The sequence below is a fragment of the Dreissena polymorpha genome, chromosome 1 (assembly GCF_020536995.1).
Source record: "Dreissena polymorpha isolate Duluth1 chromosome 1, UMN_Dpol_1.0, whole genome shotgun sequence".
Classification (NCBI taxonomy): domain Eukaryota; kingdom Metazoa; phylum Mollusca; class Bivalvia; order Myida; family Dreissenidae; genus Dreissena; species Dreissena polymorpha.
The window spans coordinates 58949966-58977645 of NC_068355.1; the positions used below are offsets into that span (position 1 = coordinate 58949966).

Below are 27680 nucleotides of genomic sequence, written 5' to 3' on the forward strand. Positions count from 1 at the left end.
GCTAAATGAAAACTGCACTGGGACTAAATTGAGTGCGTTTATCTTGGAGATATAGATTCGTATGATATGTCCATGTTGATTCAAAGTTGACTGTTTTGACGTTTTTATTTTTAAAATATTACAGCGTCATTTTCTCGTACAGTTCTTGCACAATTTAAAATGCAAACTGAAAGAATTGCAGTCTCTTATACAATATAGGACAGAACTGGAGTTCTCGATAAATGTAGCTTTTAGATCTTGCCGATTAATAGAATCAATAACTCTACAGCAAAACATTATGCTATATTGTCAATATATTTAGAATGTGTTTATTTTACTCGGGAAACCATACGACTCCTTTTGGGTTCGATCTTTGCCAAAAACACGAGTATGTTATGTCGTTGATGATAATCTCTGTAAAACTATATAATTATAAAACACATGATACTTTAAACGTTTCCTGAATCTCGTGAGATTTTTTTTCTTGTATCCTTTTATTCATACAGTGTTTTGTAATAATATTATATTCTATATATTTATTTTAAATCCTCTTTAAATTATTATAACTTCTTATGTCTTCTTATGTTGAAAGTGCCTATAGATATCGGTATTTAAAGAATACAAGGAATTGAACATTTTTGAACACTTATTCGCGAAGTTTGTTGGCTGGAGAATGTAAATAAGCTGTTTGCAATAACTACATAGGATCTATTTATGTACTTATACACACGCACGCATTTGTGGTGTACATAAGAAATCCTTCCCGTCGACCAGATGTCACCAGTTGCCGTTAGACGCACAACATTCCGCGGATACTTCGCGGAAAGAATCGCAAACCAAATGTACCGCGAGTGTGAATCTGGAATATAGCAAATAAAAAACAACAGCAAACTCTCGGTTGAACGGTTTGCGTACATTTTTAGTAAATAACAACCTTTTGGTACATATAATATACAATTTAATTTGTAAGACAAGTTAAGGTTAAGAAATTTCAGACATTGGAAATTACTTATTTTCAAATCGGTGAATTTCACAAGGTTGTCTTTTCCTAGGAAAAATGCATTTTAACAAGGAAACAACTTTGGTCAACCTGCTAAACACCCAAACATTTGCACATGGATAACACTTAACTAACATTTGTATGAATAAAAAAGATTGTCATTAAAAATACAAACACACGCAACAACTCAAACAATATGAATGCTAGTGACAGAACAGGCTCCGTTTCATCCCTCTTTCGCGCATGTGATTTGGATGGTTCCGGTTACATCGACGAAGCGGAGCTTGCAAACATCTGTCCGGAATTGAACGCGGCTGAAATCCGTACAGTTTTCATCGCGCTCGACAAAGATGGCGATGGAAAGATCGGAAAGGAGGAGTTCTCGCACGGGTTCAAGGAAATCAGCGAAGCTTTGAAGGATAGGAGACGCTCACGTTCCCACAGTACTCATTCTCTGGACGAGGTCTCCATAGAAGAGTTTATTGGTGATCTCGACGAGGGGCTAGGGACGCTGAGCTGGTGAGTGACAGGGTGTGACTTCCGGTGGTGGAAAGGTGGCGGCGATTGTATTGCTATGTCTTTTTGAGAAGTGTTAAATACATGAATAAGGGTGGTGGTCATAGAATTTGTGTTTGTCCATCCCGAAAAGTCTCATGGCCACAAAGGCATTCGGTGAAAACGTGCGCATTTTTTTTCTTAAAATAATACATGTCCTTCCAGTGCGACTGTTACGGTAAAAATGACACTATCAATCGCGCAGTATTTTGTCAAAAGGACACTTTCGAGATCGCGGTCGTATCCGGAACGCTCCCGGTTGAATAAAATAATAAAGTATAATAAATAATTGTTGATGTTTTAGATACGTTCATCTTCAATCAGTATGCAACTTTTAAACAAGAGGGCCATGATGGCCCTGTATCGCTCCACTGTTTTTTTATGCGAAAAAAGCGTGCAATACGCATGGTTTGAAATGTACTCAAGCATGTGCTTTTCTCTTTCTATCCCTCGTCCCACTGGGGGCTTAAAGTTGGAAGGGTAAGCATTTTTATATATGGAAAACGTTACTACGGTGTTAACTAAACAGACTAAAAAGCCCGGGAATTGTCGCACAGGTCCTTTGCTTATAACGTAGGTACATTTAAGGATTAATTAGCAAAAACGCATAAACATGCACAGTTCAACGACTTCCTGTGGCAATGTTTTTTGACGAATCAAATTTTCTTGAACAACATTTTACTGGGAGCCTTCAAGGGATAAATTTGGCCACAGGGGCATAATTTGAACAAACTTGGTAGAGAATTATAAGATGTCACTACATACCAAATTTGGTAGCCCTAGGCCCAATGGTTATGGACAGGGAGATTTTTAAAGTTTGCACAAAAGAGGCTTTATATAAGCATATGTTCAGTTTTGTGACCCCCGGGGCAGGGTCAAATTTGAGCCCAGGGGTATAATTTGAACAAATTTGGTAGAGGACTATTAAAAGTCACTACATACCAAATTTAGTAGCCCTAGGCCCTATAATTATGAACAAGAAGATTTTTAAAGTTTGCACAAAATAGGCATTATTTAAGCATATGTTCATTTTTGTGACCCCCGGGGCAGGGTCAAATTTGACCCCAGGGGCATAATTTGAACAAAACTTGATAGAGAACTTTAAGATTTTAATACATTCCAAATTTGGTAGAAATAGGCCCAATGATTATGGACAAGAAGATTTTTAAAGTTCAATTTTGTAACCCCTGGGGAACGGTCAAATTTGATCCCAGGAGCTTAATTTGAACAAAATTGGCAGAGGACTATTAGATATCACTACATACCAAGTTTGGTAGCCCTATGCCATACGGTTATGGACAAGAAGATTTTTAAAAGTTTGCACAAAATAGGCCTTATTTAAGCATATGTTCATTTTTGTGACCCCCGGGGAAGGGTCAAATTTGATCCCAGGGGCATCATTTGAACAAACTGAGTAGAAAACTATAAGATGTCACTACATACCGAATTTGGTAGCCCTAGGCCCTACGGTTATGGACAAGAAGATTTTTAAAGCTTGCACAAAATAGGCTTTATATAAGCATATGTTCATTTTTGTGACCCCCTGGGCAGGGTCAAATTTGAACCCAGGGACACAATTTGAACAAACAAAGTAGAGAACTATAACATGTCACTACATACCAAATGTGGTAGCACTAGGCCCAATGGTTATGGACAAGAAGATGTTTAAAATGTTTGCACAAAATAGGCTTCATATAAGCATATGTTCAATTTATTGACCCCCGGGGCTTGGTCAAATTTGACCTCAGGGGCATAATTTGAACATATTTGAAAGAGGTTCACCCCAGAAACATTTGTGAGAAGTTTTATCAGAATTGGACTTGTAGTTTAGGAGGAGAAGATGTTTAAATAAAAAGTAAACGCACGCACGCACGACGGACACAGGACCATGACAAAAGCCCCGCTGGCCTCTGGCCAGTGGAGCTAAAAACGTTTTCACCCTTATGCATGTAACAAAATTATTGTATACAGTTATATATATATATACATGTATATATATATATATATATATATATATATATATATATATATATATATATATATATATATATATATATATATATATATATATATATATATAAACTAATTTCAATCACTTATGACCATCAAAATGAAACAAATCGTTTCAATTTTCAACTAACTTCAGTTGTAAAGTGAAAGTAGATTACCAATTGCAAATAATTAACTGAATTTGAAAACTGTTATCCATTACGAACTAAAATGTTTTGTGAAAAAGTTATAAAATATGTTCATAGTACAAAAAGATGCTGTGCTTTTACATTGTTTAGATCTTATTAAGAAGCGATTTACATTTTGTCAAATTTGGAGTCATAACAGCCATTGTGTTTCTTTTTACCGTAAGTTATCTTTTGAATTTATTCTGCAAAATAAAAAAACACTTATAAATTTAGCAATGATTTGCTGAAAATAGTTATGAGATTAAGTTTTTAACCATATGTGATCAGAAAACATTCATGACATGTCGCTGAACTATTAAAGGGTGCTTTTCACAGATTTTGGCATGTATTGAAGTTTGTCATTAAATGCTTTATATTGATAAATGTAAAAAATATATCTGAAAAGCTCCAGTTAAAAAAAATATAATTATAGAAAAGAAAAAAGTAATACGACCAATGGCTTTCTAAAGTATATTTCCATGTTTCGAACATGGCCGTGTTGCTTCGTACTGAAAGCTTAATCCCAAGTCTCACTATTTCCGGTAGAGCCCCAGTCCATCCCGGTTTGCTAACGCCGGTCGACCGGCGAGAACCGGGATAATTCGAAGAAATTTGTCAACGCGGTAACACTATTTCCCGGTGCCGCCCCGTTTGAAGCCGGTTAACAACTCGGCAGAGTCCCGGTCAACCCCGAACAAGCTACGGTTTATCCCGTTGAAGACCCGGTTGTCGCCGGTAATGTCAAGATGGAGCCCCGGTGAAAGCCGGCAGCGTCCCGGTAGAGCCTCGGTATACCGTAACTCCGCCGGCACTCACCGGGGCTATACCTGCATCAGATGCTGGCAGAGCTACGGCAATGTCCCGGTTTAACCCCGGTCGTCGCCGTTAATGCCCCGGCGGAGCCCCGGTGAATGCCGGTGGCAACCCGGCAGAGCGCCGATTTACCGATGTACCGTAGCTATACCGGGACTCTGCCGGCATACACAACGGCACCACCTGGGCACCACCGGCGACAACCGGGGCGTTGCCGTAGCTCTGCCGGGGTCTGTATGGGCCTCGGTGGAGTTACGGTGCAGTCCCGGTTGTTCCCGGTGCCGTCCCGGTTGTTCCCGGCGCCGCGCCGGTCGTTGCCGATCCTTCCCGGTGACTCCCGCTTCACCCCGGAGGTATTAAACATTTAAATACTTTCCCGGTGGAGCCTCGGTTGTCCCCGGTTCATCCCGGTCGTCCCCGGTGGAGCCCCGGTTCATCCCGGTAGAGCCCCGGTTCAACCCGGTAGAGCCCAGATCACGCACCGGGGCTCCACCGGCATCATAGTGAGACTTAACCTTAACTCGTCTTCGCCCTGTGTGACCATACGTTGAATCCAATCACTTATATTACAAACAGCTAGACTTAGAGAACGTCAGCTAATTTTCCGATCGTATGATCACCTCTTATGACTAATATGATATGTAAATGAAATAATACGTCACATGTGCACATGTTTATTGCACGTGCATCATTACCAACTCGTCAACGTTAATTGTCTTAAATGCTTGGGTTATTAACCTAAGAGACCACAGCGAAAGATGGACATGTTCAATATATTCCTGTGCTTGATACGAAATCCTATTCGTTGAATGGAGCCCCGTTCTTGAAAAAAAAAACTGGCTTCAATGCATGTGCGTTAAGTGTCGCCTTAGATTAGCAAGTGCAGTCCACAGAAGCTAATCAGGGACATTCCGCCTACATTCGTTTCGTTAAGAGAAAACTTAAGTTAACATTCTACAGCTAGAAACGGTCTTCGTTCGCATGTATGTGTGTATACCGGTAGGTCCTTTATTGTGAACCATTACCGGTACTTTATACATGCAATCATCACTTGCATGCTTCATGAGAGACGATAACATGTATTGTAATTTACTGATTGGTTTTACATGTTTATGATGTGGAAACGTCAGCTTTTATTATACATGATGTTAAGTGTCAAAATCATTCTCAAAAAGGCTTACAATTTTGTAAATTGCATTTTAGGTAGTTAGTTTTCCAAATGTCATTGTCAATGAGCTACCCAACAAAGCCCTGTCCTAACCATGTTTGTTTGAGATATCAACACTATACTTTAACAGTTAAAATGAATTTAGATATCGCCCTCCAGCGGGATAAGAAACAATCTTAAAGGAGCCTTTTCACAGATTTTGGCATGTTTTGAAGTTTGTCATTAAATTCTTTATTTTGATAAATATAAACATTGGATATTAAAAGCTCCAGTAAAATATCAGGAATAAAATCTAAAAAAAGAAAAAAAAGTAAACTCTCAGCGGGATTCGAACCACTGAACCCTGGAGTAAAAAAGCCTGCGACTTAAACCACTGGACCATCCTTTCATATAGAATAATAGGCGTATTTTATACTTTATATAAGTAATCCTCGTAGTTTCCCAAAACATAACGACAACAACAGAATTCTCCAAATTATTTAATTGTTTAGCGTTGCAACGCTTTATAATTTTCGGGTTTTTAAATTGTCAAACTATGCATATAATGGCTATTTTAGAGCATGGTTAATGTTCAGTATTACTGTTTCCTCACAAATATCATAACTAAAACGAAAATTTGCGAATCTGAAACAATTTTTTCAATTTTGTCAATTTACCGTAACGTGAAAAGGCCCCTTTAAAGTGCAAAATGGTAAACCAGAATTTCAAATATTTAGCCCAATACCGCTTATTATCCAAAAGTGTAAAATTTGGAAAAAATCGTGGGATAGATATTGCGAAACAGCTTAGCACCTCTTTGCAATTTGTGCATCATTTATCTGTGTTTAAATGTACTTTCTATCTACTATTGTCACGCGTAATCTCGATAAAATCTAATACCCTCTCGCTATGTAAATAAAGCTAAGTACATATATGGCTTTTGCTTTAAAGTGAGTGGGAACGGAAAAATTGGGTTTAAGAGCCGAAACGCTAAAGATGGTACAGAATACGTTTGTCACGATGGTTCAATGGCGCGTAACGTGCAACATAAGACACTCGGCAAAACTTCATACCTTGGGTTCATTTCAATAGTTAAATTCACTTTAAACGGTTATTGCACACTTTTCTACCTTTTACAAACGCGTTTTCACTTCGTGGATAAAATGGGCATCAATAAGTCAATGAAACTTCATAAACCGACAGTTAAGACATAATAGAATGCATAAATAAACTTAAATTAATGTGAGTTGGTCGCCGTTACTTAAGTGTTATGAAACGTTGCCAAACGAAGCTGCTCGGTATACATTTCGATCAATGTCCTTTTATATGCAAATTTTTAGGGATCCAACTAAACAAATGCATTTCTTATATGCAAAACATAAACATATATATATATGTATGAATAAATGCATTTGTATGCGATTTTTTTATTTGTTTTGTCTTTTTATATTGCAATTTTGTAGTATTTTTTAATTATGTTGCCGATTGCCGATCATGGTAATAACAGTGAAAACTACTGCCCTACATTTTCATATTATTTTGATTATTTTTGCTAAATATCAAACGTCTGCGAAATTAGTGTGAACATATATACACTTCATCCACGTCTTAAGTTAATTTAGACATTTCAAAATCTACAAATATGCGATTGCTAAGATGTTTAGTCAAGTATATTTATAGGGTATATCAACTTAAAGAAATGAATGCTGGAGTACAACGCTAAGTGTTTAAACTTTCCTTTAATGTGCAAGGTAAATTTAGATGTGGTTTAAAAGCCGACAATGAAACCGGATTTCGGAAACACAATTTTTATTGGAATACATTCATCAATAAAAGCAAATAGTTTAAGTGTAATACATGTGATAAAAGTGAAATAAGTATAGATTATGTAATAAAAGTGATCTATAACACCTTAATGATAACACGGAAGGATTTACGTTGGAAATGGAATAATTAATAAGTTATTGTTAAATTCGGTGGAAAGGCCCATGCATTGACACAATGATTTTATTGTACGGTTGGTGATACAGGTACATAATTCAAAGACAGTGAGATAGTGTAGTAAATCATTAGTGATTTTTGGTTCGTTTATCTGCATTGTCATCAATACCCGGTACATGCCTTCGGCAAAATAACAATCGTAGTATAAATACATACACGTACTGAGATAAATTTCGGCTACATAAGGAATTATTGTTATCAATATTGATTACTTTACTAGTATTACTAATAAATTAATATCATACACTTAATTAATAAGAGTAAATGTGGAATAAGGTGCAATTATGATATTGGTAAGTGTTTATTTATTTTAAGTTTAACATAGTGGTACACATTTGTGTTCATAATAAATTGCATACAGTGCATGTCTTGCAAGTAAACCACGTTTCCAAATAACGATAATCAGCAAAACCAGAAATACAAGTAACACTATACGAAATAAAATATCCGCAAGATTCACAATACTTTCGTATGGCATAGGTGTATAAGTCAAAGTCGCTCTTTCTTAACTGAATACGATTATGTTCAATTATAGCTTAAATATACAATTATCCCGATCAGGAGTGGGTGTATAGTCTGTGTTTTCTGACCCTCATTTAATGGCTTCTTTATCTGCTATATACCGATTTATCGTTAGAAGTAACGTCAATATTTTGCATTTATAAGTGACGCGTAAAAGTGACAATATTGAGTGGTTGCATTTGCTTTGTTTATACTGCCAAAACTGTGTTGGAGGTTAAAATAATGTTTTCGAGTGAAGCAAAGTGCATCGACGATACCTCTCCCTTAAGACATGGTTAACAATACACAAATATTAATACATGTATGATGTATGCAGCAAGCAATACCGATTTTTTTTACACATATCTATATTGAATAAAAGAGTAAAAAACTAAAACTAAAATAGTAAATCCAACTAAATTTGAAGTAACTCGCATTAAAATAGGTTCAACATAGCTAACGAAGCGAAACGGCAAAATAACCTCATTTAATTAAATATCACGCAAAACTAGTTTTTTTATTGCAAACATTAACACATTTACCGGTAATTAAGCTGTAGGTCCATTCGCTCTTTGCATTATTTTTCAATAGACAGAGAGACGGACGCATGGACGGACGCATGGACGGACGCATGGACGGACGCATGGACGGACGGACGGACGGACAGACAGACAGACAGACAGACAGACAGACAGACAGACAGACAGACAGACAGACAGACAGACAGACAGACAGACAGAGCGACAGACAGACAGATAGACAGACCGACCGACCCACCGACAGACAGACCGAAAGACAGACAGACAGACAGACAGACAGTTTATCTAGGCTTATAAATAGTACATCGTCGTCATACTTACATATAAACATTACTGTCTTAATAATTGACGATCTGTGTGCAATTACAGCTTTCAATTTATATGGCTCTCGCATTGTGTTTTTTATACTAACACCAGACGAAAAAGGTCATTAGATTGTTTTCGGAATATACGCATTCAGAAAACGTGACAAAAATATCTTGAATATTATGGAAGTATTTTATAGTAAATGTGAAACGTCTTTAAATGATTAATAATTTAAAAATAGACATACACGTATACATTGTAACAACCAGCAGGAATCATCGTAAAGTCCTTCATGTTTTATGTGCCCATCTCAGTACTATGAGAATATTGTAAAAATTCTTAACATTTTTTTCGTACATTTATTCCTATGGAAATATATTTTTATATTTGTTAGACAAAATTGGAAGTTTCAAAAACTGCATTACCGGTATATAGTCACCTGTTGACACTGGGACTGGCTCCATAGACCATTTATCACTATACAATTAGCAGGAAATCCACCTAAGTAATTAGACAGTTATATTACAATGATAGTTGTTTTGACAAAAATATTAATAACGTATATCAATTTAAAGAAATGAATGCACCAACGTGTAGTGTTTTACATTTTCTTTAATGTACAAGGTAAGTTTAGATGTGGATTTACAGTCGACAATTTATTAGAAAACATTTGTCAATAGAGACAAAGAGCTGAGGTGTAAAATGTTTATAAATAAATTTATAAATTGGGAGTTACTCGTTTTAATACACGTATGCATTGCTAACCAAGCGAACGAATAAAACAAACTTCACTTTCGGAAATATTACTCAACAGTGCATTTCTTACGATGCAAATATTGTCACACAAATCGTAACTCGTTACTGATGATACAGATTATTGTTTATTTGCCTTTAGCTTTCAAGTTATATTGCAAATGCATGTGTTTATTTTGATAATAGGGAAAATGCTTCATACCGGCTAAAGAAGTAAATTTAAACTGGATTCTTTTGCGGAATATACACATTTAGAAAAGCTAAAATATTTTTTCGGATAAAATTATAAATGTAATTTTTGCTGTGCAACCTCAAATAGTCTAAATGAAGATTTCAAAACATTTTTCCCACATATTTATTCATTGTGTAAATATTTCTTGGAAATAATAAGAAGTTTTAAATACTGCATTATATAATCCATGGGGTTCTATGGAACTGGTTTTATAGACAATTTAGCACGCAAGACAGAGCACAACATTCACCTAATTAATTTGACAATTATTTAATACAAACCAAAGCATGAGCAATAATACGTTTTAATAATTGTACAACACATCTGGATAATAAGGGTAAATGTCGTATATTTATTAAAACCGTTTTAGGTGGGGCCTTAATGAAACATTAAATACGCTATGACAATGTCCCTTTAAAGGTGCCTTTTCACAGATTTTGGCATTTTTTAACTTATTCATTAAATGATTTATATCGATAAATGTAAACATTGGATCATAAAAGCTCCAGTAAAAAATCAAGAATAAAATTTAAAAAAGGAAAAGAACATTGCCCGGACCAGGTTTCGAACCAGTGACCCCTGGAGTCCTGCCAGAGTCCTGAAGTAAAAACGCTTTAGCCTACTGAGCTATTCCGCCGAGTACACTTACTTGACGTATTTTATACCTTATATAAGCAATCTTCGTAGTTTCACAGAATTTAACAACAAAAACAGAACTCTCCAAATTATTCAATCGTTTCGCGTTGCAACGCTTTATAATTTGTAGGTTTTAAAATCGTCAAAAGATGCATATAATGGCTATATTAGACCATGGTAAATGTTCAGTATTACTGTTTCCTCACAAATATCATAACTAAAACGAAAATTTGCGAATCTGAAACAACTTTTTTCAATTTTGTCAATTTACCAAAGCGTGAAAAGATCCCTTTAAAACAATTCCGTCCTGAAAAGAAATACACCTGAACAGTTTTATCTATGCGGAGAATATAAGTCATTGCGTCAAGTGTCCGTTGCCGAGTGCTTTTCAATATATCTCTTTCATTAAAACGTAATTCAGGGTGCAGAATCAACGGGGTTTTCAGGGATTTACACACTGGCTGGGCAGAATGTAAACACACCGTTCAAAACTTTGATTTTGCAAATATGTCAAGTAATTGAAATACATTTCAAAAATCCTTAGTGCATTAAAGACAATTTTTCTTGCAGTTTGTGTCGATATCTTAAGGTATAAGAATAAATCATTGAATACGTCTGAAATCGGTGACAAAAACGTCAACGTTGAGTAAAGCAAAATTGTGCAGTATACATGGATTTTTTTAACAAAAATACATGCTTATTAAATAAAGAAATTCTAATGCATTTCAAATTGCAATTAGCAGCTTTAAAATCTGTCTTTTATGCACTAGTTGAAATTCTTAATAAATTTTGTTGTAAAAAGTAATTTGGGAAAAAAAGCAGCACTTACCGGTGTGTTTACTTCCATCAGCGTGACAAAGTCACTCGACCCTGCATCCTGTAATTCCAGAGTGGTTTTAATGAATTCAAGTGTTTAAGTACGTGTAGATAAAATTCCGTCTGTAATTTATCATGCACCTGAATATAGAAAATATAAAGGTCACGCGTTTTTCCAGTACCTGTCAAAACTTACATTTTTCATCGTTAATAGTTATTGAGTCGCCAATTTTAGGCCAAGTTATATTATTAAAAAAAATATTAACTTGAAACTCTGACTGTAACATGTTCAAACGAGTTTCTGCAGACATTGTATTCGAACACCTGTGGTATTGCATTCAGTATATATTGCAATACGCATCTTGAAAACAACATAATCTCACTAATTGTTGCATACTCTGCAAAAGATGGTCATGCAATTATATATGAGTAGCTCAGTAACTAATGTTTTATTGAAGTCAACGACAGCTATAACAACAAAAGCCACAAATTGAACGTTGAGTGACGAGCGTCTAGTGTTAATGAACTAAATCACTTACAAATGCGTAAAACTTATTAGCAAACGCGTTTAAAGTGAAATATCAGAGTGAATACAGTTAACTTTAAACTGCGACAATGAGGAAATAATGAAATGTCGCAAATGAAGCAACCACTGCAAAAGCGGCGTTCATCTGGCCTGGCATCTCAGTGCTCATTTGAACTTGACGCCACCAAACTTATAGAGCTCATTTCCGGTAACGTGAGCCAAAGTGCCAATGAGGCGAAAGAAATAAAAATAACAAGAAAGTCGCTCACTAAAATTTGCAAAGACCTGAACTTGTCAGAGGAGGAGGTTGAAATAATTTTTACAGCCCTGGATAGCGACGGTGACGGTATAATAACGTCGACGGAGCTACGAAATAAAGCGTTATCAGGTGACAATGTGCTAGTGTTTGAAAAATGCCCGAATGAATTAGTGACGTTACCCGAACTCGGATTTGATTGGTCGTTGCTTAGCGTTGATTGGTAAGAAATTCAAATTAACATTCACATGTGGTTATTAGTATTTCATACTTCACTTAAAGGGGCCTTTTCACAGATTTTGGCATGTCTTGAAGTTTGTCATAAAATGCTTTATATTGATAAATGTAAACATTAGATATAAAAAGCTCCAGTAAAAAAATCAAGAAAAAAAAGAAAAAAAAGGTTACCTTAGCAGGGCTCGAACCACTGACCACTGGAGTCCTGGAGTAAAAGTGCTACCCACTTAGACCACTCGGCCATCCTTTCGGATACAATTTCTCATGTATTTTATACTTTATATAAGCAATCGTCGTAGTTTCACAGAATATAAGGACAACAACAGAACTCTCCAAATGGTTAAATCATTTCGCGTTGCAACGCTTTATAATTTTCGGGTTTTTAAATCGTCAAAAGATGCATATAATGGTCATTTTAGAGCATGGTAAATGTCCAATCTTATGTTGGAGCTTACCCTTCCCCGACTGTTTGCACAAATAAGTGTTTACATTTATTATATAAAACATATGCATTTCTCTATCGCGTGTATGTGCGAAACACTATTATTGGTTACATATATATATTATATATTTATCATCCATTTGAGGCAAGCGTGTTCAACTTTGAAGATGATTTAATATATTATACATCAAGTCACGTTGTTATGTAAAAATATATCTTCAAAATATCAACATTCATAATTTTGATATACTATGACGTTGAGACGTAAGTTATTCCAATCGGGCTGTAATTTTCATTATAATACCTCACCGACTTTTCCATATTAAATTACCATTTACCAATCCGTCCTTAATCTTAATGAAGTTGGCACTGTATAAATCTTACTTTCTACACATTACTCGTTTTCACGGCCTCGTTCAGGTCAAAGTCTGACAATCTATTTTCTGTAGTAGGTGGGTGGCTTTCATATCTGGTTAGTAACGCTAAATGACGTCACGAGTGTTAACAACACGACGTTATACTCGACATGTGCTTATTTTATGGTATTATATTACTCGTTAAAGTTGATAAGCGATTGATGTTCATATGTAATCTGGACGCTATTCCGTTTTGTTCGGTAAATTTAAATAAAAATCAAATGACATTTTCAATGTATAGTTATTATTGGTCCCTCAAAGAATATTGTCAACCTCAATTTTCGTTATCGTTAAAAAACACTTTTCCTGGGATGCATTATTTCATACTCGCCTTTATATAATATTTCTTATAAATTAAATACGTTTAAAAAAAAACAATGTGTTTTTCTTTAACTTTGACTCCAATTTTGCATTCATCATTAAAACACACGTATTCGACTCATAACAATTGTTGTTATATAACAAATATTTGTTTGAATTGGATTTTTTTAAATTATACTTCGTGACCTGGCAATTTTACCAAGTATAACAGTTTATGAACGCTCAAAAACTCACAAGTGTCACGTGAGATACAAACATGTAATCTGTATGAAACAAAGACAAACACCAGGCTATGGGCTGTTCAAAGGTAAAATGAACAATGTAGGAAAGAAGAATAGCTAACAATAACATAGCGATAACTTGTGTTGGAATAGATAATACTTATAAAACGGGTCAAAATTTCCCAAGTATTCACCTAATGGGTTTGTAAAGTCTTACTTATAATATCGATACATTTGACTAGTTTGGTCAGCACATTTACGTATTTTTTGTTCATGTAACCTTGATATTTGATGCAATTCGTATTTTACAAATAATAAGCTGGAGAAAGGAGTTTACGATTTCATTTAGCATCAAATTATTTGAAAATATAATGAAATGTATCTGCTATTTCCCCTGAATCACAGATGTTGCACATTCTGTCGAAGCGATAAATATGTTCCCATCTTGGTTCTCGATAGCTATCATATAACACGCAACACGTTTTCCAATCAGGGGATACTTTGGTGAATCATCGGCATGCACGAATGGTACATACAATGAACCCATTCATGCAAAGTGGACTCTCCCATCCTTCTAAATTGAATCAATTTATTACCAAAATAAGGGGTGTCTTGTTTATTTATTTCGATGTTTACAATTTTTCTTACATAAATTCCTTTAAGCAAACAGCGCAGACCCTGATGAGACGCCGCATCATGCGGCGTCTCATCTGGGTCTACGCTGTTTGTCAATGCCTTTTTTTCTAGACGCTAGGCATAAATGGGTTAACGTGGCGTATATGGTGTCTAGTTTGGGTAGCAGTTTGTCGCTGTCTGAGTTGACAAAGTGTCATCACGAAATATTTTTGAATAGCTTAATCATCACATTGCATAAACGATAATTACTTCATGGTTCAACTTTCATGTCAGAAATATGTCAATACATATTATATGATTCTAAAGGGATGGTATGCAATTAAACTCTGTTGTAAACAGTGTTATTTTTATGGAAAGCAATATTTATGTGTAACGAAGAACCAGTTGGAGGTGCAATATAAATGCAGTTTAAAAGACACAAGTGTTGATAACGCCCATAGGATAAATACGGCTTAGCGGGTTAGCGAGTTGATGACTTAATAGAAATATACACGTTTGCATTTTGTAACACTGTAAATTGCTTTCATTTTGTTGGCTTACATGTATTACGCATGGTGGCAGGTTTTCAAAACTTTATATTATGTAACGTGCGCATAATTTCTTTTTTATTCGTGTTTTCTGTTTGACGTGTTTATGCCTCGAAGTCGTCGCCACTTTAATGCTATAGCGTCAGATGTCGATGTAACAAAACATTCTAAAGCATTACAATAGCCATGCCACATGAGGTTAAGGACACAGCACGTAAACAAAACACATCTGTATAAAAAAAGCTTGACGTTTTTATAAGAAGATAATATACACACTGATTTCGCTGGGCTTGCAACACATTATGGTCATCGATAATTATCGCACTTGCGTTTTTGTTCATTATAAAACAGAAATGACTAGCATTGCATTGCATACACAATACAGGAAACTGATTTAGTTTGTATGCTCAGTAAGCCAACAGTCGATACCAGGTTAATCGTATATTGTATCGATTGCCTCCCCTTTTCCCAAATAGCTTTCCTTGATTAACTCAACTCCTTTAAACTTTATTAACTAAATCCCTTTAGCAAACGATATGATTTCATCTAAACGATAGCTCAGCGATTATCCCTATTTAAATAATTGTTGAAGTCCCATAAATAAAAAACACCCTTTCTTTCTTTGACCTCATTTGGAATACATTTGCTCCCATGAATTGCATACAGGAACCGGAGGCAGAGATTTCAGCGACTGCCTCCCTGTTACTTACATCCTTCGTTCCTAACATTAGAGAAGGCGCAACTACTATATTAACATGCATTTTTACTTCCACTGAAATAAATTGTCTCCCTTCAATTACAGCCAGGAACAAGTGGTGGAACTATATCAGCAGCTCCATCACGCGGGCAACCCGGAGCTGCTGGAGACGTTCGAGTCGGTTGTGCTCGGAGTGTTGAAGGACCTGCGGCAGCAGACCGTTGAAAATGACAGACTTGAGAAAATGTTTAAAAGGTACAGAATTTGTTTTTTGAATTAAAGGATTGAGATGTTTTGTGTATCAAACCTTTTAAAACGGGCATCATATTTGTGTTACTGATAAGCTTTCAACTAGCTATCAATTTCGAAGCGCCATTTTCATGCAGACATCAAATAAACTTTGATTTGTTTTGTTTTAATGATGTAAACACATATTTTAAAAAAAATGCGATGCTAGCACAATTACAAAACCGGAATAAATCTCAATGCCAACGTTTAGTAAATCTACATTTTGCAATAGTTAAAGGAAGTTGATCAAAGTGTGTTCTGTCTGGTTCGGAAGAGCTAATATATCGAAACATATGTTTGTTTTTGTTTATATTTATTTTACCTGTCTTGTTTTAGAGAAAAGGAGCAGCATGAACGCCATATGCGACAAATGGAAGAGGAAATGGAAGTTCAAATGCAGAGAGTCGAAGAAAGAGTACGAGTCAGGGTAGGCAACACAAATTGTATACATGCAGATATGAGACACAAAGAGATTTTGAGTAAGGAAAAGTAACCACGTATTTATAAGATAGAGTATCGACGAAAGAGTTTGAGTACATGTAGGCAATTATGGTCATGTGGGAGAGAGTTTCGATAGGAGAGCTTGAGTAATTGTGACCATGATGATACAAAACAGAGAGTCGCGAAAAGTGTGAGTAAATGTCTGTAACTATGGAGATTGGGGCAGAGGGTCCAAAAGAGAGTTCAAGTAAGGGCATTTAACCATCGAGATATGTTCCAGGGGTCATGACGAGAGAGTGAATAAGTGGGTAATCATTGGGGTATGTAAAAGAGAGTCGAGGGGAATCTTTGAATACGGGTAGATAGCCATGATGATGTGAGGCAGAGGGGGGGGGGGGGGGGGGGAGAATAGAGTGCTATTACGGAAAGGTTGACATGGTAATATGGGTCAGAAGGTCATTGCGATAATGCGAGTAAGGTTAAGCAAGCATGGAGCTAATTGACAGAGGGTCAAGGAGAGAATACCATGCGGGGCACGTAAAAATGGTGATACGGCAAAAAGAGTAGTGAAGAGAGCATCAGTCAGGAAAGACACCATGTGGATCGGTAAGAGAGGGTGGATAAGAAAGAGGTAGTCACTTTGGGTACCCATTCAGATATTGCAGGGCTAAGAGAATCGATGGAGAGTGCGAGTCAGGGAAGGGGAAAGGGTGGCAAGGAGGTCGTTTTGATAAGGATAGGTAACAATGGAGAAATTAGGATAGAGAAGAAGAGAGTGCAAATCTGGCTAAATAATTATGAAAATAATGTACAAAATATCAAGGAGAGGGTTTAAGTAGGGATAGTTAACCATAGAGATAAGGCATATAGGGTCATTACTGTTTAATCAACGTAAGATCTCACCAAACTATAAAAGGGACCTTTCCACAGATTTTGGCATGTATTGAAGTTAGTTATTAAATGCTAAATATTGATAAATGTAAACATAAGATCTAAAATTATCCAGTTAAAAACAATAACGAACATAAATTAAGAAAAACGTAACCCTCAACTGGGCTCGAACCACCGGTCTCTGGAGTAAATGTCTAACGCTTAGACCACTCTGTCATCCGTGGTCATACCATTAGTGATGTATTGTATACTTTATATAAGCAATCCTCGTAGTGGCACAAAATATAACGACAACATCAGAACTCCAAAATATTCAATCGTTTCGCGCAGCAATGCGTTATAATTTTTAGGTTTTTAAATCGTCTAAAGATGCATATAATGGATATTTTAAAGCATGGTTAATGTAAAGTATTCATTTTTCCTTACAAATATCATAACTACAACGAAAATGTGCGAATCCGAAACATTTTTTTTTAATTTTGTCAATTACAGTAACACTCAAGCGTGAAAAGGCCCCTTTAAAGTCTTAATGAAAGAAGTGACAATCCGTTTAACAGGGCAAGAGTTACCTGGGTTCACATGAACAAGTCTCAGAGTCGACATGGGCACGGTTTATCTAGGATGCGTGTCAAGATAAGTGCAAGTTCAGCATTTTACCAATTAACTAATAATCGTATTAATTTTAGGAGGAGGAGAAAAAGGAGAGCGAGAAAGCCGAAATGAAGCAAAAGGTCCAGGAGGAGATCAATATGTTACAGCTGAACCTCAAACGTCTGCAGCAGGACGGACCGGAAGAGCGCAATCGGGAGATTGAAGAGCAGCTGCTGCATCTGAAGGTAAGAATCAGTAAATCAGGTATCAATAGGCATTGTAGATGTCTTTAACATCGGTTCCTTCAATCTTTACGATTCGTAGTTTTAATCACATAGTATCGTTCAGAAGGTGCACGACTTTTTTCATGTGATGTTTAATGCAGACTGAGGCATCTGCGGAAATAAGCGTTAATAAACTCAACAAATTAAAAAATTAAAAAGTACAAAAATTCAACCCCAGATCATACAGGTAGCTAACAAATGAGCAATTTAAGTATTGCATATAAGGCCCTATTACAATTAGTGGTTTCTAGCCTTAATTTACCGACATGTAACCTCCAGGGAACGGTCGAAGAGATGACGTTTGCCAACCGGCAGCTCAAGTCCGACCTGACGGACGCGCAGACGAACCTGGCCCTGCTGAAGAGTGACCTTGCCGCTGCTAAGCAACAGCTCAACGACAAGTTACACGAGCTGGATATGTACGTATAGAAGTATCATATGGTTTTTGTTTGAACTAATAATATTTAGCTGCATTGAAGAGAAAGCCTACAAATAACATTAAATTATATGAAAATATCACATGGAATTAAAAAAAAAATGTCATAAAGCAGCAATATTCTTATTAGATGTTCCGAATTTCAGATTCCTGTATTAAGTAACTACACGGATACAAACCGATATAATAGTGAATTAAATAATTTAAAACATCCGGTATATCGATTTCTATGTAACTCGTGTAAAGCGTATGCGCAGCAGCATTATCAGCATCAGCATTAGTTTTTTCTGTTGAAACGATTGATAAATGGCAGTACATTCGTAAGAAAACTATACAAATTTGCAAACAACATCCTTTGACAAGTCTATTTTGCATACATTCATGTTTCAGGGAGAAGGAAGCGGTGTCGGACTACCACAGGGAGCAGGACAATCTCACCAGACAGCTTCACCTACTACAGTGAGTAGGCCCGTCAATGGCAGATCTCAGATCCGATAGATCTTCACTTCAAATTGGTCTCCCTTGTTACATCCACACTTTTAGGGAAAAACTATTAAACCATCCCCAATTTAAGGAAATTATTGCAATATGCCCATTTACGTGAGATAAATGAACGGTTCTTATTTAAACATAGCAAATTGTTGGACAGTTTATTGTTTATTGATTGTTAATTATTTCGAGGCATGGTCTTAGAATATCGTTGGAAAAAAACAACCGATAAATAATAATACAGTGTATAACATTTTGGACACTTATCACACTTAAAAAAAAGAAAAGAATAAACAAGAGCAAGTTGGTAAGTGTGCTTTAAAAAGTAAACGCTTAAAATATTTCGGAGTTTAAACTGGTCGTCTTATACATGAGTATTTTTCACGGCAATTTCAGCGACGCTAATAAGCGTCTACACGACACAAACGATGATCTTCGCGAGGCCATGGAGACGATACGGCGTGCCTCACCTATACGTCAGCCGTCAATTACGGTAGGTTTCACTATGTTAACGCATTGATTATGCACAAGTTCCTTCGGTTTGTTTGGCTAGTGTAACGCATTTAGTTATGCAGCAGTCCGTTACGTTTGGTTTGATTATTTTGACGAATTTTGGTTATGCATAATCCATTACGGTATGTTTGGCTAGTGTAACGCATTTAGTTATGCCGGAGCCATGAGCTATGAGTGGATGCATTTTTTACTTTATATAAGCAATCCTCGTAGTTTCACAAAATATAACAACAACAGAACTTTCCAAATTATTCAATCGTTTCGCGTTGCAACGCTTTATACTTTTCAGTTTTTCAAATCGTCAAAAGATGCATATAATGGATATTTTAGAGCATGGTAAATGTTCAGTATTACTATTTCCTCACAAATATAATAACTAAAAAACGAAAAATTGCGAATCTGTAACAAATTTTGTAAATTTTGTCAATTTACCAAAACGTGAAAAGGCCCGTTTAAGTTCTTCAGCAGTCCATTACTGTAGGTTTTGCTATTTTGTAACGCCATGTAATGCAACAATCAGTTGCGTTAGTCTTGCCTACTGACAAGCAAAGTATGCAAAGTAAATTGGCAAAGATACATTGCGGTAGGTTCGTCAGTTTAAACGCAAAGTAATTCAATATCCAATTATGTAAGTCATTATATTGAACGAAAATAACATGTAATTCTCGATTCATCTGTTATTATGGCTGAATCGGAGGAAGAACTTAATAAAGGTTTGTGCTTGTTGAAAGAATACTGTGATAGGTGGAAACTTTGTGTAAATTCAAATCAAACTTAAGTTATGATTTTTAAAAAAGGGTGACAACTAAGGAGAAATATGAATTTTGCAAATGAAGGCATATAAAGGCGAGGTTATAGAAATTGTAAAATCCTTTACATATTTAGGAATTGTATTTAGCACGGGAAGATCATATACAAGTAGTTTTGAAACTCTTGCTGGACATGCTTCACAAGCGGTTTTTAAATTAAATTCATATTAACTTAATTTTCCTTCAATCAATATTCAGGCTAATTACAGTTATTTGATCAACTTGTTTTACCCATTGTAAATTATGGCTCAGAAATATGGGGCTTAAATGAATCCATGACATTGAGAGAGTACATTTAAGTTTCTGTAAGCAATTATTAGGTGTGAAAATTCAAACTCAAAATAATTTTGTGTATGGAGAACTTGGTAGAACATTCTTAATCGTGAGACGTGCAGTTAATGTAATAAGGTTTTGGCTTAAAGTTACCCAGTTAGAAAACCATAAATATGTTAAGTGTATATATTTACACATGTGTAACTGTTTGATAAGTAAACCAAATATGCACTCATGGGCTAAATCTGTTTGTAGCTTGTTGCAGTCCTTGAGATTACATTATGCTTGGATAAACCAAGGAGTAGGTGATGATAAGTGCCTTTTATCTCTTGTTATATCCAGATTAAATGATGCTTAAATTGGATGTATTAACTGAGTAATTCATCAAGAGCAGTAAGTTATAATCTTTTTTTGCAAATTTGAATTGCAGACTTATTTAAATGATGTAACTATTGATAAGTTTCGGTTTAATCTGTGCCGACTAAGAGTATCCTCACATAGATTAGAAATAGAGGCAGGCCGATGGCATAAACCAGAATATATACCATTCCAGGAAAGAAAATGTCAACATTGCAATGTCTTGGAGGAGTAATTTCATTTTTTGTTTGAATGTTCCTTATACAATGATATTAGAAGAAAATATATAAAGCAATATTCCTGGAAAAGACCAAATATTCCCAAATTTATAGAGTTAATGCAATCTGATAACCAAACAATTAACAGAAATTTAGCAACTTATGTTCATAAAGCATTTATTCAAAGAAATGTCTATAAATATTGTTTTGAGTAATTTGCATGTCAGAAAAGTTGACTTCTCGCTGTCAATAGCGCTTTGTATGTTAATATTATGTTGAAATACATGTATCTTTTAACAATGTTTGTATAGAACATATTATAGTTGTATATGATCAATCATGTAATGAACTTGTATTTATATATGACCACTTGCATGCATTTTGTTTGTATAAATATATTTTACATACATGTGTACTCATGAACTGTAATGTCTAATGTATCTTGAATAAACCATCTATTATGGAAGGGTATGTTTGTCCATTTAAACACAAGGTAACGCAACATGCTTTCAACCTGTGTGTTCAAATTCTCATGATAAAGAATGTTGTTCTCATTTTTTCAGTCCTCCGTCAACTCGGTACGAAACACGATCCCGGCAGACTATCGACGTGGTTCCTTGATGAGCGAGTACTTCATGAGCACGCCTTTGTACGTATGCAACATAGGGTCTTTGTATTTCTGTTTGTTAATTGATTAGATCTTGCATTCGCGGGTTTTGTTTACAACTGCTTTACCTATTAAATCATTGTTTGCTGAGTATAAAGTATGAAATTGTTATCAGATGCAAAGGGGATTTTTAACCTGCTGTTTTGAAATAATTTGGAAACTACATTTGAATGTAAACGTCTATAATAAATGAATTAACGTGAAAATGACGTCGACTTGGATTCAGATAAACTCAGATGGATGTAGGTGTTACGCATATTCACGTCTCTGAAGAAAGTCTCGTGAAATACAATGTGTGTGACGATGTTAATTGACCCATTTATGCCTAGCGTCTAGAAAAAAAGGCCTTGGCAAACAGCGTAGACCCAGATGAGAAGCCGCATCATGCGGCGTCTCGTCAGGGTCTGCGCCGTTTGCTTAAATAAATGCTGTAAGAAATATTCTAAATATAGAAAAAAAATACTAGACATCCCTAATTTTGGAAATAAATTGATCCAATTTAGAATGATGGGAGAGTCCACTAGGCATGAATGGGTTTAGACTGACTTCAAGATGGGCATCGCACATTATGGTGTAAAAAAGATAATTAATTTCCAAAATATTCTGAAAGATTGATATCTGATCCATTTCAATGAAATTTGCATCAGAATCAACAGTATAATGGGCACGCTAACATTCGTGTGAAAGTAGACCGCTGAATATGAAGAATCTAAAAGAAACAAATATCTTGTTCAAATCATTGCAATGATCGACAGAATCCGCTCGAAAATGTGTTCGACCACGCTATGAGGTAGTAAAATTATAGTATCAAACCAGTCTGGGTTGTCCGGTTGACGCAGTGGTTGGTACATGCGATTCTCACCTTGGCGATCCGCGTTTAATGCCGATCACGGCGCATTTGAAATGGATATGTGGTCATCATACCGCGCAAATGGGTTTCCTCCGGGTTCTCCGGTTATCCCTAACAGCATAAGACCACACCACAATGGAGTATCTTATAGTAAACACTAAAAAGCTGAAAAACTGCAGCTATAAAGCAATAATAGTCCCAACTTTCGTGAGTCTAGAAAGCACATTAGGTAGATGTGCTGGTGCACACCTCGGGTCTTCACATAATGCGTCCTCATGCCCTGGATGAACTCCGACATATATACACACAAACATAAAGCCAATTACTTTTTAAAAAATCCAAATAATTCGTAATTTATTCAATATGCAATTTTCTCCATTTTGGTACGCTATAATTTGCTAGCAAAAAACGCTTCTTTCAAAAATATTTTTAACTATACATGACTTACCCATAATGCCTTACTTACAGAATCCGCTCGAGGCTGGGTTCGACCCAGTCGCTGGTCGAAGAACCCGAGCATGCACCCGTGACCGTGCAGACCGTGCAGCAGTTGTCACGTGGTTCGCCTAGAATGGTGTCCGTGAAACTGCCGCACCAAGACACATGCGAGTCCGATGGGGGAATGTTGGAAGACATAGGTACGATAATGTTTATAAGAACACTTAAACAAATTTTATCGGGTCGTTCAATGATCGGAAACTATTTCATTTCTTGTTTAAATGATTTATATGATTGTGTTTTATATAAAGGAATCCAAATCAAAAGAGCGCTTGATCGGGAATAAACTAAGAAAATATTTAATGATTTGTGTAGCTCACCTTAGCAGGAAGTGCGTATTGTTAGCGCTGGTGGTTGTTCTTCGGCGGCCGCCGTCGTGTTTGAAGTGTGTTCTCAACAATTTGCTTTACGCAACATCTCCTAAACTGTTCGCTTGGTTTTCCATAAACTTCACAAAGATCTTCTTCCAAAGCTATTCAAACCTTTAGCTCCGTTTTATCTGTAGCTTATGAGAACTTATGAAAACAATCATTTCTGTAAGAGAACGGCTCAGAAGTTAACTATTCAATATACAGCACCACTTTGTCGTCCGCTGCAAAGTTTGTTCAAATCATATCAATGTTATGTCGAAAATTGCGATGTCCCACAGCTCCTATGATACATACAGACGTATATACCAAATGAGCAGTGTAATAAGGGGCTTAAAATGCATGTGCGTAAAGTTTCGCACAGGCTAATCAGGGACGAAACTTTCCGCCTAAACTGGATTTTTGCTAAGAAGAGACTTTCTGTAAGCGAAAAATACCATAAAAGCGGAATGTTTCGTTCCTGATTTGCCTGTGCGGATTGCACAGGCTTATATGGGACGACACTTAAAACACATGCATTAAACCTCTTTTTCACAGAGAACGGCTCAAATGACATATACATCTTCTCTCAAACGACATAACCCGTTGGAGCACTATATTGCACGCAACATTGTATGGTGGTCCTGTACAAAATTAGTTTTAAGTCAATTATATGTGTTAAACATTTGCTCCGCACTGGGGGTAGCTTGGAAATCGAAAGGCCCCGTTGCTTGGTATACGTAAGGTAAGATTGTATTGACGGCCTCTAATAAGTGTGTTTAAATCATGTAATTATGGTCAAAGGTAGCCCCGCCTTTGTAGTTTAATATTTCCTTTTATGTGCATAGTGAGCAATTTGAAATCTAGCATGAAAACGCTAGGCCCGCAGGTTGGTATGCATTTTGTAACATCGGAAGGTGGTAATCACCAAAACAAGTCAAGTCATGGTACTCTGGTAAATTTTACCCTGTCCTGGAAATCACTTGCTCTCCTTATATGTATATGTTATAACTAAACCAACGCCTCTTTACAACATAGCCCATATGTGAAGTATGTGTTATGTAACATCACTTGAACCAACTTGGTAGAGGATCTGTCCCTGGGGTCAAAATTTGACTTTCCTATGGTTAAATTGTTTCCCGTAAACGTAATTACCGAAAACAAAAATCCTAAACGGAAACTGTATGAGAGCCTAAATAATTAGTCTTTAGCACCATTTAGTCTGTCTGTACACAGTTTGGTGGTTCATATAGACTTTTAATAGCATATACTGTTAGTAAAAATCTTCCCCTATGAAACCACAATCTTCAGAGGTTTGGTATTTGTTTTTGAACATCTCATAGTTGTCGTCTTCCAAATTAATTTTTCTCGTGACTATGAAGTCAAAATGTGAACCGCCCTGCTGATAATTGTTTAATGTTTGTACATGTTTTTTTTTCATTCTGAAACGTTCTCGTAAAGTTAATTATATATTCATAAAACGTGTAATTGTGGTACTCAAATAAACGTTTTAATATGAATCATATTGATATATTTTACATGTTGTAATAGCCTTATATTAACAGTTCAAAATAATGTAGAATACCTAACGAAATTCTGAAATATATAATAATTCCAGATTTACAGATCGCTTCTGTAAAATGTTTTCGCAGATTACTTCCCTTACATGTTTTCGCAGATTACTTCCCTTGCACCTCTGATCGTTATTTATCATAAACATGTACATGCGAGATGTTACGCAACAATTTTCCACATAAATTTCGTTATAATACACTATTCAGGAGCATATATTATCGTATTTACATGTTGCCAACATCTTTATTGATACCAATCAAAATTTCAAACGTATATATCTTGTAAAACGTAATCCTCCAGGAAATGAATGTATAATAATTAAAATAATGGAATAAATATTGTTAATATTTATATAATATAATCATGATTTACGGTAATAAACAGTTTGCGGTGGTTATACAGAGATTTCAATATTGAAAAAACAACTAGCTGCCTATGTGTCAAGTTCTATTGATCTATGTAATAACTGAACTATTCGTTTAATATATACGAAAATTAAAAATATATGTTAATTATCTCGCCAGAACTATATTTTCAGACAGCGGACATTCCACGCTCCGAGACAGCAATGATCCTGACCCAGACAGCGAAGCGTTCCTCAATGACGCAGAAACCATGCACCGACTTTTGGCGGGAAAACGCAGTAACAGACGACTGCGTTCCAGCCAGCCGCCTTTACTGGAGGTTATTATACTTCTTACCATATCTATCAAGAGCAGGGAAAGTTAAGCAGTGTAAAAGTTGTCAAGAAATGAAACTGTTCGACTGTATTATTTGTTAAGTAGAATTTCATTGAGTGCTAAGGGAATTTACCATATTGCCATCGCCCTCCCCCACATCCTGAAGAATTGATAGGTGTGAGGGGGATAATGCAGGATGCAGCGGCGACACTGGTTGTTTTAGCAGCAGGTGTGAAGCACCGAATACATGCACCTCGGTTTAATCTATTGCGCGAAAAACCAATTAGAAGGTTAGGATTCAGCGGTGCATCAAACTTGTGACCCCTGCAGTTTGGCAATTATGTGATTCTTCTTACCATAGGATCACTACTGCACCAAAAAACAAAAACCTAAATTAGTATAATGTGATACATTTTGTATAACCCAACCGTGATAAGGGCTAGTCGAAATGAGACAATTGTATTGCTTCTACCTTGTTTGTTTTTTATTTGACTGCATGAATGTTAGTATGAGTGCGCATCTTCGTGTCCGTTCCATAACTTCGCTGCGAATAAAACGATCTAGGAACACAATGGAACAAACAATCGTTTCCAGACGATGCACAACATATGCCATTCTTTGTCAATAAGAACACTTACATGTAGCTTGCGCCTAATCTTAAACTGATATACTGTTAGATATTGTGAAAGTATATATGATCGTTTCTGGTAAATGGCCTCATAATGACTGATTTTAAAATAAAGTGGCGAAAACGATCATCGCATGTCATGGTCATAATAAGCATATGACGCTTTTGTATCATATATCACCTTCACGTCATAAACCTCAATGTCTTGTAAATTACGTTAAAAATCCAAATTATTGCAGCAGGATATGGGCCGCACTCTGTGAAAAGGGAGTTTAATGCATGTGCCTTAAGTGTCGTCCCAGATAAGCCTGTGCAGTTCAGACGGGCTAATCAGGGACGACAATCTCCGCTTTTATGGTATTTTTCGTACATAGAAAGTCTTTTCTTTGCAAAGTTTAGGCGGAAAGTGTCGTCCCTGATTAGCCTGTGCGAAATGCACACGTGCATTAAACCCGCTTTTCACAGAGCAAGGCCCATATATATTTATTTGGAAATGTTTCTTTATTTGCATTTATCGCTGAATGGTCATAAAAGCAATCCAATCGCCGTGCTATTGGCTGGGGGAGTGACAGAGTGTAGATAGACGCGTCCATCCCAAAAGTGTAATTTCAAATGAGTAATGACAACAATTTTCACGGGATTGTCATTGAAAATGTCATTTTGATTTATATAAGTGAACAAAGCAGTTTTAACAGGGTCTTAAATGAAAATAATCTGATTTTTTTTAACTAATTCACCAAATTATGTCATCTTAGACCACCATTTCCGCCTGAATATGGACTTAATTGTCTCAATTAATGGGTCGGCAATCATAATTGGTTCCAATTTGAAGACACATTCATCGAAACCACGGCGAAAATTCACTCATATTTCAGTAAATACATCTATTTGTATGAACGAGCTTCAATCTTAAGATGTCTATTTGAAACCTCTTGTCACCATCATGTGCCTTTAATGGTCTTATACTATTGAATAAGTACGAAAATAATATATGAAGATGCTCCATAGATAAAGACCAGCTTTTTTCAGAAATAATCAAGTTTGAATTGGATCCAATTATTTTCGAGTATTTCCTCGTTTTGCTCACATATGTTAAGTTTTGATTAGCAAT

The 27680-nt window shown here is 36.0% G+C and overlaps 1 protein-coding gene across 4 annotated transcripts in view; it reads left to right on the forward strand.

Annotated features, from left to right (window-relative positions):
- Nucleotides 1-789: 789 nt before the first annotated feature.
- Nucleotides 790-27680, forward strand: part of LOC127882233 (ras and EF-hand domain-containing protein homolog) — a 43695-nt gene continuing 16804 nt past the window's right edge. For 2 of the 4 annotated variants that reach the window (XM_052430766.1, XM_052430774.1), the window contains exons 1-11: nt 7440-7701; nt 11914-12460; nt 15840-15989; nt 16359-16449; nt 18041-18190; nt 18509-18648; nt 19056-19124; nt 19551-19647; nt 21888-21973; nt 23310-23479; nt 25800-25945. In XM_052430766.1, the coding sequence (XP_052286726.1) occupies nt 12087-12460; nt 15840-15989; nt 16359-16449; nt 18041-18190; nt 18509-18648; nt 19056-19124; nt 19551-19647; nt 21888-21973; nt 23310-23479; nt 25800-25945 (1473 nt within the window). In that variant the 5' untranslated portion in view covers nt 7440-7701; nt 11914-12086. Of the gene's footprint in view, nt 1499-7439; nt 7702-11913; nt 12461-15839; nt 15990-16358; nt 16450-18040; nt 18191-18508; nt 18649-19055; nt 19125-19550; nt 19648-21887; nt 21974-23309; nt 23480-25799; nt 25946-27680 lie in introns of those variants that run through there. The other 2 variants (XM_052430783.1, XM_052430790.1) reach the window with 1 other exon arrangement.